Source organism: Macaca thibetana, chromosome 3, assembly GCF_024542745.1.
Source record: "Macaca thibetana thibetana isolate TM-01 chromosome 3, ASM2454274v1, whole genome shotgun sequence".
Classification (NCBI taxonomy): Eukaryota; Metazoa; Chordata; class Mammalia; order Primates; family Cercopithecidae; genus Macaca; species Macaca thibetana.
The window spans coordinates 81,496,937-81,513,906 of record NC_065580.1 but is presented as its reverse complement, the minus strand read 5'-3'; the positions used below and the strand labels follow the sequence as shown (position 1 = coordinate 81,513,906).

General features: G+C 31.0%; 2 protein-coding genes across 10 annotated transcripts in view; one reads left to right on the top strand and one right to left on the bottom strand.

Annotated features, from left to right (window-relative positions):
• Positions 1 to 16,970, top strand: part of NDUFA4 (NDUFA4 mitochondrial complex associated) — a 711,072-nt gene that overhangs the window by 523,921 nt on the left and 170,181 nt on the right. The window lies entirely within an intron of this gene.
• PHF14 (PHD finger protein 14) overlaps positions 1 to 16,970 on the bottom strand; it is a 200,367-nt gene that overhangs the window by 51,908 nt on the left and 131,489 nt on the right. For 4 of the 9 annotated variants that reach the window (XM_050783024.1, XM_050783014.1, XM_050783015.1 and 1 more), the window contains exons 17-18: positions 6,993 to 7,022; positions 6,081 to 6,198 (exon numbers count right to left, since the gene is read on the bottom strand). In XM_050783024.1, the coding sequence (XP_050638981.1) occupies positions 6,081 to 6,198; positions 6,993 to 7,022 (148 nt within the window). Of the gene's footprint in view, positions 1 to 5,642; positions 6,199 to 6,992; positions 7,023 to 13,953; positions 15,116 to 16,970 lie in introns of those variants that run through there. The other 5 variants (XM_050783016.1, XM_050783022.1, XM_050783019.1 and 2 more) reach the window with 3 other exon arrangements.

The following is a 16,970-nucleotide window of genomic DNA, read 5'->3' as shown; positions in this document are numbered from 1 at the left end:
AATTTATTTCAATGCAGAAAAGATAAAAAATAAAACCAAAATTAAAAATGTCATATGTCCTCTACTTAAAGATTTTTAATACAAATGATTATTGAGAAGTATCACTTGCCTTAGCTAGTCTGTCACGCATTTGTAGTTCTAGAAAATCTTCCATAAGGACTTGGATGAAATTTCTATGCATATGAATTCACAAATTATTAGTACTCAAAAAATGTAGCATACTAGAAAGATCAAATAAGAGTGAACCAAATAGAAGTCTCCAAGCTAAGACAGCTCATCTTGTAGCAGTCAGATAATGACCTGTCATGTATACTCCATGGCTTCTCACAAAACATAGCTTAAACAAAGATGAAAAGCTACAATAATAACTGACATAATCACGATAAAGTACATGACGGATATTTAAATCCTCAGTGGCATCTGTGAATACATGTGACCTGGAGGAAGCACTTTTAAAAGAAATATTTATACCTGTTCATTTAATCATGTTAAGACAAGTATCTTCATTTTAAGTGTTTCAGCAGATACAAGCTGTTGAGATCTTTATCAAGAATATCCTGGAAAAGACTGAAGCATGTACTATGTTCAATTTTTAAAATTACAATCCTAAGTCTACTTTATATCTTATATGGCAATATACAATATAACATTAAAATGTCAATTTGTTGACATTTGACTGGGTTATACACATTGTATATTTGTTTTAAAATTCCAAAAAGTTAAATTTTAGCTTCAAAACTTTGTAAAAATTGAAGTTTTTAAAAACTAGGTATAACAGTAGTTCTTATTCCTAACTGCTCATAAAATCACCTGTGGAACTTGTAAAATATACAAACATCAGTCCTCATCCATTCTCTCTCCTCTTCCTGAACAATTCAGTTTAAAAGTTATCAGATGATAAACAAAGTAGGTATCCATGCGGGTAGGAGTAGAGGGTGACACGAGATTGGTTTCATATCAGGAGAGTAATGATATAAGAGTATATATTAAGGAAAATGGGAGCCAGTTTTCTGGCAGAGAGTTATTTACAAAGGAGTTATTTACAAAGATGAAAAGGAAGAAAATTAGTTTTCAATGTCTATGAAAACAAAAATACAGATGTAAGTGTGGCTGTGTATGAATACATATACCTACATCTAGTCCTCTGCTTTTTCTACTGAGAAGAACCAGGAAGAGCAATATCCCCGTAACAATGACCACATCAGATCTTGGTTTCGAAATATCATTTTCCACTAAAAGGAACCTGGGCTCCGTGGAGAAACAGCTGATTCCAGGAATGGAGATAGAGACAGCATAAGCTGAGCCTGGAAGACCTTCAGCAAGAAAGTACGTGAAGATTGGTAGACTCATGTCAAAAAGATATAGAAGGCAGCTTGAAGTGGCTTTCATTAGCCGAATTTGTAGTAATTTGAAAATAAAAATAAATAATAACATTCAATATAACCCCACTGAATAAAACAGAAAATGAAGGTTTGATGAGGAATAAGATATTTTTACATAGTCTCAAGGTTCTTCCCCAGAAATCACTAATTAATTAGGAAACTGGCAGACAACTCCTAAGATATAACATCATTATCTATAATTCAAATCAAAATTTTGTGTAGAATGCACACAACATCACATCTGTGGTATTCTTATCAAAGATGCATAATGAATATAAACCACAAGAAAATATTTGAAAAATACACGGTGAAATACATTCTACAAAATAACTGCTCTGTAATTTTCAAAAGTCACAAGCTAATGAAAGTTAAGGAAAGACTAAGGAACTGTACAGATTCAAGGCAAAAGAAATATGAAAACTAAATGTAACCTGTGATTCTATACCGAATCCTTTTGCCATAAATGACCTTACTGGGATTAATAGCCAAATCTGAATGAAATCTGAGGATCAGACAGTAATAATATATCAACGTTAATTTCCTAATCTGGCTGATTTTATTTCGGATATGAAGAAGAATGAAAAAACACTGACATATTTCAAGCAGAGGTATGATAAATACATTTTCAGAAAGCTATTTTTGATGATGCATATCAATAGTAAAAACATTTGAAGTATGCACCTCAACATAAATATGTATGTGTGAAGTTTTATGTACCTGTTCTATAGGACTAGCATATTTAAATCATGAAAATACACTCAGACATGAAAATTAAGATAGATGTTATATAGAATTAAGCTAATTTAATGAGTCATTTTGTATATCTACTGTGGTGCAAACACTTCATTTAGAAGCCTCTCGTAAGCAGAATGGATAAAAAGGGGATAAGTCTGGCATACCTATTTAGATAGCTTCTAAAACAGGAAGAACCATAATAGAATGAGAAGAAGTGAAGCACCAAATCAAGACAGTAGTAGTGGAAAAAAGGAGCAAAGAGCAGACTGGAGAAATATTTAAAGAAGAAAACTTTCATAGGACTCAGGAAGTGATTTGCTACGTGAGATAAGGATGGGGAAGGTTTGAACATGATTCCAGATATGTGACTTGGGTAAGTGGATGGAAGAAGAAATGAAGGAAAAATAAGAGAAAAGTTGAGGTTAAGAAAGAAGAAAATACATTTCTTTTCCAGGCATGTAGCATTTATTAACAATAGGATTTTCACAACACAGTAACGAGCAAGGAAAAAAAGCCCTAATGCAGGGTGACAGGTGGCAATGAACTAGCTCCACTGAATATAAGCATAGTGCACTGTCTGGGTGGCTGCTGTCTTAGTCAATGGCTTTGAAGCATAGCCTATTGGAGAAGGTACATTTTGTGTAAGAGTGTGTGTGTCTCCGTGTATTTGTATGTGTGTATATTTGTGCCTCCATGTAGGTACATACATGTGGATGTTTATATCCACGTAACTGGCTATTTTTTATGAAACTCAAAATGACTACTTAGGTTTATGAAGAGTTGATGAGACAGAGAAAGTCTTATTATGCCATACTTCATGGTTTTGGGTAGAATAAATAGTCATTATTCTTCTTTAAGGTAAATTGTTATTAAATCATATTATTAAAACTAAATACTTAGGTGTAATTCAGCTTTCATGTGCTAAAACAAAAAATTATGAATTTAGATATGATGAATCTTATTAGACTCTTATGGAATTTCTACAAAAGTAATAGGCAGGGGTAAAGATAGAAATTTTTGCCCTCATACAACTCCATATCAAAAACTTGTTACTTGAAAGACAAAGTAATACATAAATAGCTGCTGACAGTATAAATAGCAATATTTTAGAGCTTCCCCTGGTCCACAAAATTTTGACAAAATGTTAAAGTGCAATTCATTTTTCAAGCAAATATTCAACTATACACCCTTGCTTTGTATTATCTAAACTTCTAGGCAAAACAAACAGGGAGTCAAAATTTCAAATAAAAGTGAAGACTTGTTGGACTTAACAACATTACTACCACAGAGAAAGAAGTTGGAGACATTTTACCATCTAAATTTATTTGCAATTGATTACTTCCTTTCTTATGGCAATATGTATTTCTCTTTTAGCTTTTCATTTCATTAAAATATATGAACATGGCAAATAAACCCAGGGCTACCTAGCAAATAATATTCCACCAAAGCAAATGTAGGAGAATAAAGGATAAGCAAAGCATACGAACTTTCATTCTGGGTTTCTTTTAAGCCCTAAGATGTGACTAATTTTCTTGACTCAGATGTTAATAATATACAGCTTTCCTAATGTAAAAGCTTCTGCAGCATTCACTGAATTATAAAGCATGACATTATCTATCAATGTTTTCTTCTTAGGCTCTAATACTAGCAAACATCTTTCAGGAGAAAATGTAAACAGAAATTTACTACCCACTGTTCATGAATGGAAGTCTTCCAAAGTAAGAAAAACAACTGATGCAGCACAAATATTCAAGGGAATCAATTAAGTCTCCATATGTTTCAGCTTAAATATTATATTAAATTTAATTTTTCACTGGAAAATAGTAGTATACTAATAGTCATATAAGTATAATGAAAATACGAATCCATTTCACTGTTGTTTCATTCCTTAAAGTAAACTGCTGTGACATTCCAAAATTAGAAACCATATTTTACAAAATTTTGAAAATGTTAGCTGTTTATATTGGTATTCAACCACAGGTCAAACATAGTACAGCAAATACAAAGCAAGTTTTCTAACAATGTGCCTTCCTAATGCATTTCCACTCAGAGTCCAAAGACCCATTCTGTGGTAGAGAAGAAAACGAAACTAAAACCTTTTCCAATGGCTACTGGCACGTATGGCATGTACAAAATGTATGCTATATTTCAAACGAATCTGAAATATGCCCCCTTGCCTTTTCAATGTTCATTAACAACATTACTATATAACTTAACATTTAACATAATACTACATATTTATAGTATTATTGAGCCTTCTCAAAAGAATATATGTAAAAAGGTATATTTTAAAAAGGTAGGAAATCCTATTTCAAAAACTGCTTTCCTAACTTATTTGTTGGGGATAGCAGAAAATCCCAAACAAAAAATGCACTTAAAAAAACTTATTAAAGAGACTCATAAGACAACTATTTAAACTCTCTAGTGTTTCATTATTTTTACATTTAAATAAAATTTTGGGAATATATTTTTGAACTATGCAATAAAATCTTTAAAATTAAATATGTTCTTAAATCTAGGCCTTAATAAAATGCCTGGAAAATAATTATTGCTACTATATAGTTTATAATTTTAGGTTAAAATGCTTGATTATTAAATAAAATATACACAGATATTATATTTTAACAATCCTCATACAAATATGTCTAATTTTTTTTTTTTGAGTTGGAGTCTCGCCCTGTCACCCAGGCTGGCATGCAATGGCGCAATTTCGGTTCACGGCAACCTCTGCCTCCCAGATTCAAGCGATTCTCCTTCCTCAGCCTCCCAAGTAGCTGGGATTACAGGCACTCGCCACCACGTCTGGTTAATTTTTTTGTATCTTTAGTAGAGACAGGGTTTCACCATGTTGGCCAGGCTGGTCTCGAACTCCTGACCTCATGATCCACCTGCCTCAACCTCCCAAATTGCTGGGATTACAGGCGTGAGTCACCATACCCGGCAAAAAATATGTATAATTTTAAATATTCCGATATTTTTAAAAAGTTTAGTTTCTTTCTATAACCAAATGTCTTTTTGCAGTTTTTAATAGACTTTTGCAGAAGGCCTCTGTGGTAAGCTGAAGCAAATCATTTTAGTTAATGATAAAAGAATGTTTCTGATTACATGATCAAATTTAATTTACTCTAGGACTACAAAAATCATTTAAGTAGCATTGAAGAAAGATGGCTGGATGTCCATAATACAACAGACAGTTAATTTTCATCATCTGTTTTGAGAAAGAAAACTCCAATCAATCTACAGTTGACCAGAATGTCTTCATTCAAATATATTCAGTATTTCTGCCAAATTAGTCAAAATGAGTCTGGCTATTTACTTACTCAATTTAATGAGCCACAAAATAAACTACAGATTACTACAATGTAAGTTTAGAATGTTAATATTAAAAAGACATAATTTTCAAATTGATTTGGGGGTATAATCTATTAAACAACCTTGTTAGAAATTTCATTCTTTTTACTCAGCTAAAATAAATATCAGAAATAAGATTTAGGATGTGAAATTAGTTTTTTCTTTTTTTAAAGGAACAGATTCTAGAAGATATTACAATATATTAATATATTTCAAAATAAAACATCTGTAAAATTCTATTTAACTGGTTATTCTGTTAGCTAATATAATTTATTATGACTCAGGGTGGAATTTCCCTGCCATTCTCAAGTGTGTTAAATTAGCAAAGAGTGATCTGTTTGGGCTACTGGAGCACTATTTAATATGTTACAATAATAGAGAATACATTAAACAACTACATTTCCATAGAGAAAATTCACATAATTTAGTAGAATTGTTTTTTCCTTAATTTAAGAGCAAGAAAATAACCATAGCAATATATTCTTAAGGTGTACTGGTTAAAATGTTGGTCCTTCATATTCCAATTATCTTTAAAGAAGCTAATTGTGTGACATGGGAAAGCTATCAAACGGAAGGGAAACAATCCCTTTTCTTATAGACTCCTCCGCTTACCTTGGAAGATGACGAATCACATTCCTGACATATCCATCCATAACCTGTTTGTTTAGGAGACTTTTTCAAAGGAGGATCCAAACAGCCAAAATGGTAGCAGAGTCTGCATTCATCACACCTGCAGGGTAAACAGATTTATAGGTAGGTGTATCTAAATAATATAAAAACCACCTACTTCAAAGACAAAAAGACAAACTATTGTATATTTCAACTTCAACACTGTTAATTTTATCCTTGGCTCACAAGATCATTAAATTAATGATGATGATAAAGGCAAACTAAACCTGAAATAAATGTTTTAGCAAAAACAAAATACAACAGCAATAAAATCAACAAACAAAACAAATATTTAGAACACTGACAGCAGAAATATTAAGAGCATATGAATGAATGTATATGTATAATCATGTGTTCAAAACAACCACAATAATTTCAATTGTGAACTTAAATAATTAATCATTTGCCCATTAAATCACTTTATTTAATAAGATACATATATAATTCAAGGATATGAATCCAATAAAATACATTTTGATTATTTAAAAAATTTTAAAACTCAGAAATTCTACTAGGCTACACTAGGTTGCAATCAATGCTATACGATTTGCACCTGATTTCTCTCTTTCTTCAAGTTAAAGTAGATTGTAAGTGAACTTTCTAACATTTATAGCATGCTAACACAATCTACAGCAAATAAAAATAACCTTTACATGTTAAATCACAGAACATTTAAATATACAAAGAGGTAGAACACTACCCCAATAATTTAGTTTTATTCCCTCAAATTTACCTGTCACTTTCTTCAGACCATTTGGTTTTACAAAGTACTTCCTAGTACATTTGAAAACTTACAAATGTTTTGATAGTGTCTTTGCCACCTATGATGTACAAAATCTAAGAAAACTATCATACCTATTCTTCGTTTCAGACAATCTCATCCTGCTGACAATGAAGAAAAATCTGTATTATTTCAGTGCTTTGTAAAAAGAATTTTGCATCAGTTGGAATAACAAGACCAAAATTTAACAACAAATAACAAAGAGTATACATCTTATAGAAAGGATTGCATTCCTCATTTCATAGTAGTTTAAAAAAAATTAAACAATAATACTTTCTCAACCAATCTGTCAGATTTTCTTTATTGTTTATCTTTCACTGATTTAAAACTTCAAATGTCAAGAAATTTACAATTAAGAAACAAACCAAGGGGAAGATTTATAGAACATATATTACTCGAATAAAGTTAAAAACTACTATTCAATAACCTTTTAGGAAAAAAGGGGGAAGAAGCTCTTCTTACATAAACAACACACAAAGAAAAACAATTGACTTTAAGAAACTATCATAACAAAAGGGAGTGTAAATCTACATTTTTAGTAGAAATTTCATATTATGCTACAAAAACCCAATCTTCCAAAAACTCATTTGGGGAATCAAGAGTTGCAGAAAAGTTAAGCAACTTAATTAAGTTACTCAGATATAAAGAAGTTTAAAATACAATTGAATGCCCTAAGTTTATGCATTTCTTCCTCTACAACTTTCTCCTTATGAAAAAAATAAGCTTACGTACTTTTCCAAAAATCTTGTAGACTCAAGATTTTGAAAAACGCTTACTATGATAGTTCTAGCTACAGGAATAGATAAAATCAAATAGCACCAATAGGACCAAGAGTACTTTACTTACTATGACAATATCACATATCTAAAAATATATTTAAAAGCAGTTAAAATGTTCAAATACCTGTTGTTCTGGCATTAAGAAGTAATAATAGATAATATAAACTAACTTCAAATGTGACATAAAGAGACTAACTGGCAAGCCCACATAATTTTATGCTCTTTCTCAATACAACATATTTACCTTTCATTAGACAAAATTTCGATTAAACCTATGGATGTAGAAACCTTCAAAGTATAAGTATTTCTGAGTTTATGAGAAGGTTGAGATTTCTAAATAACTGAGAGCATACTCCATACATAAAAATTAGAGTTTTAATGATCTTTGATGTGAAATTTAAAAATAATCACATTTCTTGTTTCATCAAATAAACATATTAAATATAATTTATATTTGTCATCTCAGGTCATCAATAAGAATAATATATCCTGCTACATGTCTAACAGTATGTCAGCCTTTTGTCCTTGGAATGAGGACCAGTAGTCGACTGTTCTATTTGAATTCTTGTATTCAATTTTTATAGATTTTCAGGGTCCTCATTTGCCTGAAAACTATCAGCCACTGCTTCCTGATATTGTCAGTGTTTGCTTAAGCATAAATTCCCCAACAACAATTGTTATGGGTTCAGAAACCAGACCACTAAAACTTATTGAGGCAATGTAAACTGACAGTAAAAACACACGAAAATGAGAATTTCTACTGAGTTAAGTAAATGGGCTCAATTTTGTTTGTTAACTATAGTCTTTTTTCCTTAACTTCAGGTTTTTGGGTAGTGCGCCATATAGTTCAGATTGCTAATAATCAAAGTTCTTGATGAAGTATTAACATTTTCCTAGTTTACATCAATTTACTACCTAATTACTGCATATTTATAACTCTGTGTCATAATAATTTTCAAATTATGATTTCTAGTGTATAACTTGAGGCAACTATCATGATTACTGTGCATCACAATTCATTATTTATCACCTTAATGTACATAAATAATTCTTGTTGATATAGCTATGAAATTCCAGCTAATAAACCAAGAACAAGTTTGCTACACTGATACAGTTCCAATCTGTTGATGATTTCAACTACTCGTACAATCAAGTTATCTTTCAGCTCAAGAACCAATGAAAAGACGAGGAGATTTTATATGCTAGTTTATCAGAAGATAACAAATATATGCCATTTAAAAATGACCTAATCCTTACTGATTGATTCCTTCATTAGCGATAGCTTTCAGAATTACTTAGTTGACATGTGGAACTCATGTATTTGTGATGCATTCCAAAGGAAAAGAATTTGCTTGTCAGAATTAGTGGTGATTGGGAAGTTCTCTAAAGTTCTAGCTCATTCAACAGTAAATAAAAGCTGCAGCTTCAAGACTAAGTAGCAAAAAGTAGTAGTTAGGACCCTTAGGAACTGCCAAAATCCAAAAAAGAGAGGTGGAAGAAAAGAATCCAATCTTAAAGTCAAAGTTTTGGTGATAAATAAATATACAAATATAAGATCTTTGTAAAGATGTCTCAAATTATTTCAATGTGACAAAAATCTGGTTGTTTCTATCTTAGAATACTGAATTGAAAAAATCCATAGTTTTATGTGTTAATCACTGAAATATCCTGATGGACACAAGTGAACTCTAGCAGAACTTGCAAGAATTACTAAACCGTAGACAAATATAAGAGACACCATTAAGAACTCAAGGAATCAAAGAACAATGTGGATGGCCAAAATAGTGGCTTATTAATTTTACGCACAAATACCACTTTGTAATCTTTATCAACTCCTGTCACCCAACAAACTCTGGCTATGTTGCAAATTTAGACCATTTAAAAAACTTGAAAATCAAAAACTCGTAAGGGTCTATAATCATCTGCTATCTAAAAGCTGCAATGGAGTTAAAGTAGTTATTGACCTATTTATGGTTTCTACCTTTATTTCTTACATAAACTTGGAAACACATGCAGCACATAATATAGGACATAATTTATCAAAATAAATAGTGAATAAAATGTTTTAAAAAACTTTTGCAAAAGCAGTCATTGACCCACAAAAGTATAGGGATATAACACAATATACTTTATTAAATAACACAAATGTCTATGTAATAAAAACAGATTATTATACCAATAGCACATTATTAAATAGGAAGGCAATGTCTTAAAATATTAAAAAAGAATATAAAACTAACCTGTAAAGAAACACTAAGATTTTTTAATAAAATTAAAACTGGATGCATAAAGAAGTATCATTTAAGCCTCTAAAAACACTGTACACATTAACACTATAGAGCATAAAGGAATCCCAATTATAAGACAAAAGCACACCTAATTAGATTCTTACTAAATACAACTTCCTAGATATCAGATTAATAACAGATATAGATGTAAATAACAAAGTAGCTTAATATATGGTCTTTTACACATTAACAAAATACAGTGACCAAATAAACATAGTCTATATGTATGTAAAATACTTACTTAGTATATGATTAAGAATAGCACCCTAAACAAAGAAAAGGGGAAAAAAAATGATTTACCTTCATATGTGCTATGATCCATATAACAAGCAATTGGTCAGGTGTTTACCTGACTACTGAGAATATGCAGACAAGTAAAAAGAAGCAGCTGATTTATTTCGTCGGATGCCTAAGAGGCCAAAAGTCAGTGTTCCAAAGGGTTTTTTTTAACATCTCTAATTTCTAATGGCTAATTTCATTAGAGGAGTAAACTAAAACTACTTTTTAAAACCTAACTGAAACAATTAAGTGCACGTCCTATGCAAATAATTTATAGCCATTTGTAAGCTAAACTTTAGAAAGAAGCAAAATCCATTAACATAGACTTGAACAAGGGTGTACATTTTCATGATTAAATTTTGTATTTTAATTAAATTTTAATTTAATTATCATGCAAATTTCATGATAATCACATTATCTTTTATGCCAATGGAACATTCTACTTATAGCCCCTATAATTTTATATAAAGCGAAATAAAAACTGGACTCCGAAAATATAGACTATTATGTCTGTCCACTTTAAAAAAAACTAAATATCCAGAGAACTGATGGGTTGGATTTTCCAACTTTTTCATTTCTGTGTAAAAATTCCACACAAGAATGTTCAAAAAAATTAGTCTTCAATACTGTCATTACTTAAATAAAAATCTCACTAGCAGCTCAAACATCTACGCAAATCTATTAACATGTAGTGATGAGTTCTTTCATTGAATAGTGGCCAATTATTTCAATTAAACATCTTAATGGAGAAAATACAAATTGTGGTCAACAAGTTAAATCACTTTACAAATAATACAAGCTTGCACAAAATTCTACATTCTACCAATATTGAGTAACATTTAGTATTAATAAGTACAATATTTTATTCCTTGTAATTTACAACAATTTTAGTGCAAATTACCTACATGAGCAGTTTCTATACAAAATAGTTTGAAAATGTTTTCTAATCGTTTCACAAATATAAGACTAATGTGGAGGACTTGAACCTATTTCATTAATATCACTACAGACTTCTGTATCAGCCAATAATGAATGAATGGGTAGTAAGAAAGACAAAAATATTCTTTACACATAAAAGTACACATAAAAAATTAATTTTAGAAAATTAGAAAAGTATCCAAATCCAAATCTGTATTTAATAGTCACTTAAATAGTGAGATCAATTTAGATAGCTATATCTGCGGCAGCCTGATTGCAAGATCAAATGTGAAACAAAAAAATGAAAGATGAGACAAAACAATTCATATAAAAATGCACAATAAGGTCAAGCAACTCTTCGCAGCATGAGAGAAGAATTAGACATTTCCATACCTGAAACACGTCTGCTTTGTTCTTTAATAAACTGATTTCCATCTGCTCATGCCCTTGGAAATTTTTCAGCAGTACAACCTGCTGTGCTCAAGCTCCATGTAACTTTGTATTTTCCTGTTCATAATTAACTAATTATGCTCTAATCAATAGTGTAGATCCTGATTTTACAATGTAAATCAGATAAATGAGATAATTGCTGGGGGTCCATCTCATTTTATTTACAAAGCCCAGCATGCACATCCAATTTCATTACATCTTATGTACCTGAACAGCAGTGAATCTTACCAGCAGGCCTACAGAAAGCCTTAGAGTGAGCACTATGGCAAAGAGGCTTCCACTTTTATAAAGAAGTATTTGCAAAGCATGTCTACCTTAGAAATCACAATCCTTAATTTTATGTAAACTTACAAAGTGCTGATTCAGACAGGTAGAAAAAATGATTCTGCCTTCATATGTCACGAAACTCCAAGTTGAGTCTCTTAAACAAGTTTCAATTGTCATTTTTAAATTTTTTAAAAAATTTAATAATGTAAATATTCAGGCCTGCTGGAGAGTCCTTCTGAATTCCTTGAATAAATTCTGGTGAAATATTCATGAAATATTCCCATATTGAGAATCAAGTAAAATAGCGGTGAGTTTTATGAAATAATTAACTTTGTTTAAAAACAGTGGTTTTCATTAATAGGATGTAAATACAGGGAAATAGAGTGTAAATATTTTATTTATTGGTCAGCAGTCTGTTTTTAATATCATAAATATAAAATCAGATGAACACTCAAGCAACAATGAATGACAATGATCTATAAACAGTGCATAAATATAATTTCTAAAGTTAAGATGGATAAAGGCTAAGGCTAAATTTTGTTTTCATATTAAAACATAACTCTAATTTCAAGTCTTTTTATAACAAAGGGATGAGTGAATTGTGAACACAGGCTATGTTTATTGATTTCTTTCTGTATCTATAATAGTGCTGTTTCCATAGTCAGTGTAAAACAAACATTTAACTAAATTTTATAAAATAAAAAAAAATTGTGTATGTTGCAGACGAAATTACTAATTCTATTATCTAGAGGAAATCTAAGGGCCCTTTTAAGGAGATTTAAAAAGCGCATTCCTTTATCAAACAATGTTGAGCACAACACAATGATTTTTTTAAAAAATACTACCTATGAATGGTTCTTAATGTGGTATTCCAGGTCAGTAGCAACAGCATCACCCGGGAACTTGTTAGAAATGCGAATTCTCTACTAAATCAGAAACTACAGGGTGAAGAGGGGAGGGAGTAAAGTGGGTAGAGGGAGGATGAGGAGAGGAATAGGGTAGTCACCTGTGTTTTTACAAATCCTTCCTGTGATTCTGATGCACAAAGTTTGAGAACCACTATCTACTATTATATCATTCTTCTTGTATTTCAGAGACGTTTCATCTCCTTCCTGATATTTTAATGTTTCTTCCTTTCCCTACTGTGTGATAAACAACCATCATTTACCTGATGTGCCATTTTTCTTGTGTACGTCTGTGAAATATGAATCATTTAGTACATATTTTCTTAAGTACACATCAATTTTCTCCTTATAGCAGTTGAACTGATTATGGACAGGGAATAATTTTACACTGTGGATATGAGAGCATTTAAGAGATTATTAGCACAAAGTATTCTAGTTACTTCAAAAGTTTTCTTACTTCAACTATACTTTTTGCAGGACCTATATCTTATGAATTTTGCAGTCTGTATGTATAACATGTGACAAAGAGTCTTAGGACTAGCACCAAATGTGGAATAGAATATCCACCATCACGGAAAATGCAAGATGGAGAATGATGATAATATAGTATTCTAATTGGAATCAAAGTGAAAAGGATTTTGATTAACAGTGATATCAAAACAAGGCCTAAGAGTTTCTCAAAAACAACTAAAATAAAGCAACTGTGAGTAATTTCTCACTAAATATTAAAAGAGGGCCATGGTCTAATGTATTAGTATATTCCACTTAGAAAATGGCAATCTGTCATTTTGCTTAAAGGTAGCCAGACTTCAGTAACAGTAATAATTACTAACATTTCCTTAAGCTAATATAGTGATAACTAGTCCTATCTTATTCTGTTAAACAAAAGTCTACTAATTTTGCTAAAGATTATGAATATTTTTCCTCCAATATGATGAGATCTTTCAATAAGTTAATAATCTGTTTATATGTAATTTCGTACACATTTTACTTTTATCAAACATCTCATCCAATCATAGGATTCCTCACTATAACCAGAGATTACTAGATTACAGCAGCTTTACAATTACAATTGCTTTTGATTATCTATAACATTACCTACTCTAGTCCTAAAGTGTAAACTATTTTCCATTGTCACTATACCCAAAAAGATGTCCAAAACCACATTTATTAATCAGAAAATTCCAAATTACATGTTGACAATTTACATGTATATGTGCAATTCAATTTCAGCAAAGAGTCTCTTCTAAACCAGTTCAAGATTGAGTGATGAAATATTCAACATATTTCTGCCGTTGACTTAAAACTGGATCATTAAAGCTTGAAGATCAAATTTTAATTCTGTATACCTCTGGAAAGATACAGATGTTGATGAAGATCTTTCTTTCAGCTGGTAGGTTGTATAGTCAATAATCTTTGTATTTCCCTCCTTATTTCCTAAGTTCATATTTAAGGTTGAGAAAAATAAAATTATACTGAACACAGAAAGTTTATATTAAAACAATAAGGACTGCATATATTTGGGTATTACTAAAAATATCTAGAGATCAACACAGATATATTTTTATTCATGAGCTTAAAATCTGAAGTTGTAAAAATGTCATGCTAATATGCTTTCACACTAGGACTAATAAGTCAAAAATAGAATGTCATATACTTCATAAGTCTTTCACTTTTGCTGACTATTATAAATAGAAATAACATTTAATATGAGTCTATAGTTGTTTTAAAATGCAGTACTTTATATGAATCTATGTATCAAGCTGAAGGAAACAGAATAGCAGACTAATGGAATGCATTGTCTTTCTTGTTTGTTACTTGTATTGTTGAATAACAACAGGGAGTAGCATACTGTATTTATTAAGTCCCACAGGCTTCAGCAACTCTTCAGTAAGTCCAAACACTGTGTATCATCATTTGCCAAAGAAGCAAGAGGGAAAGACATTACTTAATACGACAATTCTGACAAGACATGTATCCAGTATTTTTCAACAATGCACATATCAAATATTTCTGATTAGTGCAAAAAAAAGCAAAAAGAAGAAAAATAGGATAAAAAAATTCACACAGGCAAATCTACTGCCTTTTTAGTCCAAGTAACAAACCAATCAATTATATTCTATCCAAACCTGACAAGCAAAAGGCAACTTTTTGCAGTGACAAGCTTATAGAAAGGACAATATAGCTGTTCTTTACTTTATGTACTCTATCGAGAGTTTAATCCACATTTTTAAAATCACACTTATAAAAGAGGTTTCCGGGATTGCCTCCGAGGATGAGCTGTGGCAGAGTTGGGTCTCATGAAGGGTATCTACACAGTAAAGTGATAAGAAAAGAACATTAACATTTAAAGATCATAGCAGCTCTGCACTATGTCTTATGAAACATACTAACAAACCACAGTAGATTCAAATAACATATGATCTGGTCCAAAGAGATAGATACCCTAAACCTAAATGCCATGATCTTGTGTAGGTTCCTATTGGTTAAAATTGAACTATTTTATCATTTGAAACATTGAGTTGCCTCCTCTTGTATTATTATTATTACTTTTGGTTGTCAAAATAAAACTACCTTTCTAAAGCAAAAAAGAAAATAACACTAAAATGATGAAGGGCTTGTATTTATAAAAGGAAACATTTGATCAATAAATATTTTGAAAAATTTCAATTTGCTATTTTTTCATCAAATATGGCAATTTAACATTGCCCGAGAAAACATGCAACTGTGTTGAAAACCAGCACATCTAATCAGTATGTTACAGTGCTAGTTATACTCAAATACAGAGACTCACGGAGGAAATTTTTAAATGAGTCTTATCCTGTGCCTGAGCAGACTTTCTTTTAAAAAGACAGTATTAGAAATATCTTTGGTTACAATTATTTGTTACCTTTTTGTCTTTGTTTTCAGGGGAGAAATTTTAGTGATTAGAAGTAAAATTTTTTGACTGGGGTAAACATAAAGTGATCATTTCCTTCAAATATTTAGATCTGTGAAGATGAGGTAAAAATGCCAAGTAGTCACACATCACAGAAAAAGTTCATTTTTTTATATTAACAATTAGAGATGTGTTTAATGCTTCTAGGTTCCATTGAGAAAAAGAAAGTGAAAAGTGGCACACAGACAAATAAAGCGTTACTGAGGAGAGCTATCATGCCAAACTGAATAATCTCCAAAGAAAGTAAAAACAAAATTGTAAACATCCCCCCCCAAAAGAATACAATGTTAAACATAGTTTTCAAAGACATGTTGTATTTATCAACATATAAGAAATAGAGTAGAATTCGCTTGTTAAATAGTAAGGTCACACATCCTAACTTTTTTCAGTGCTTCAGTCTCTAAGCGAAGAGCTTTTGAGCACATTCTGAATCTGATATTCTGAGAACTGCCTTGTTTGTAGTTTACTACTGGAAAAGTATAATGCAAGAGGAAGCAACCATATCATTTATAAGAGAAATACAATTAACTCTTAATTACATGCACAAATAATGGAGATGAGAAGACAACTGAAAATACATACTTGTATTTGACTTTGAAATGCATCCAAATATAGACACAGTAGATATGGAAATCTGCTTTAACTCCCAATTAAATTCAAGTTGATAAGTCAAGCTTGATAAAAACTAAAGAGCTATTGCTAATGTCCCCACATCCTAAATTTCACTAGAATAAGCTAGAATAAGCAATGTGACTTATCTTGGCTCCTATCTTCCCAGGACAAAAAACTGTGCAGTATTTTAAATCAAAGATCAAGTTTGGGCTTTGTATTTATTTCATATGCAGCTAGTAAGCAAATTAATGTAGAAAAAATTGTTTTCAAAGCACTTCACTGATGCACATACCAGTAATTATCAATATATTCTGTATCTCATATAGTTACATATTGCCTGTCAAGAGTAAGTATCTACTTTTTTTGTTGCAACAAAGTCAAATATGCTAAAGCAGTGTAGTGGGGTGAGGCGGTATGCCTAATGATTAGTGCATGAACTGTATGGTTAAGACTGCCTAGACTCAAATTATAATTCCACCATTTTCCAATTGTATAATATTGGGCAAGTAATTCTCATTTTCCTCACCCATAAAATAGTAAAGAAATCAATATCTATCTCATGCAGTTGTTATGAGGATTAAATGAGATCAAATGTGGAAGGCACCAGCACACTGAC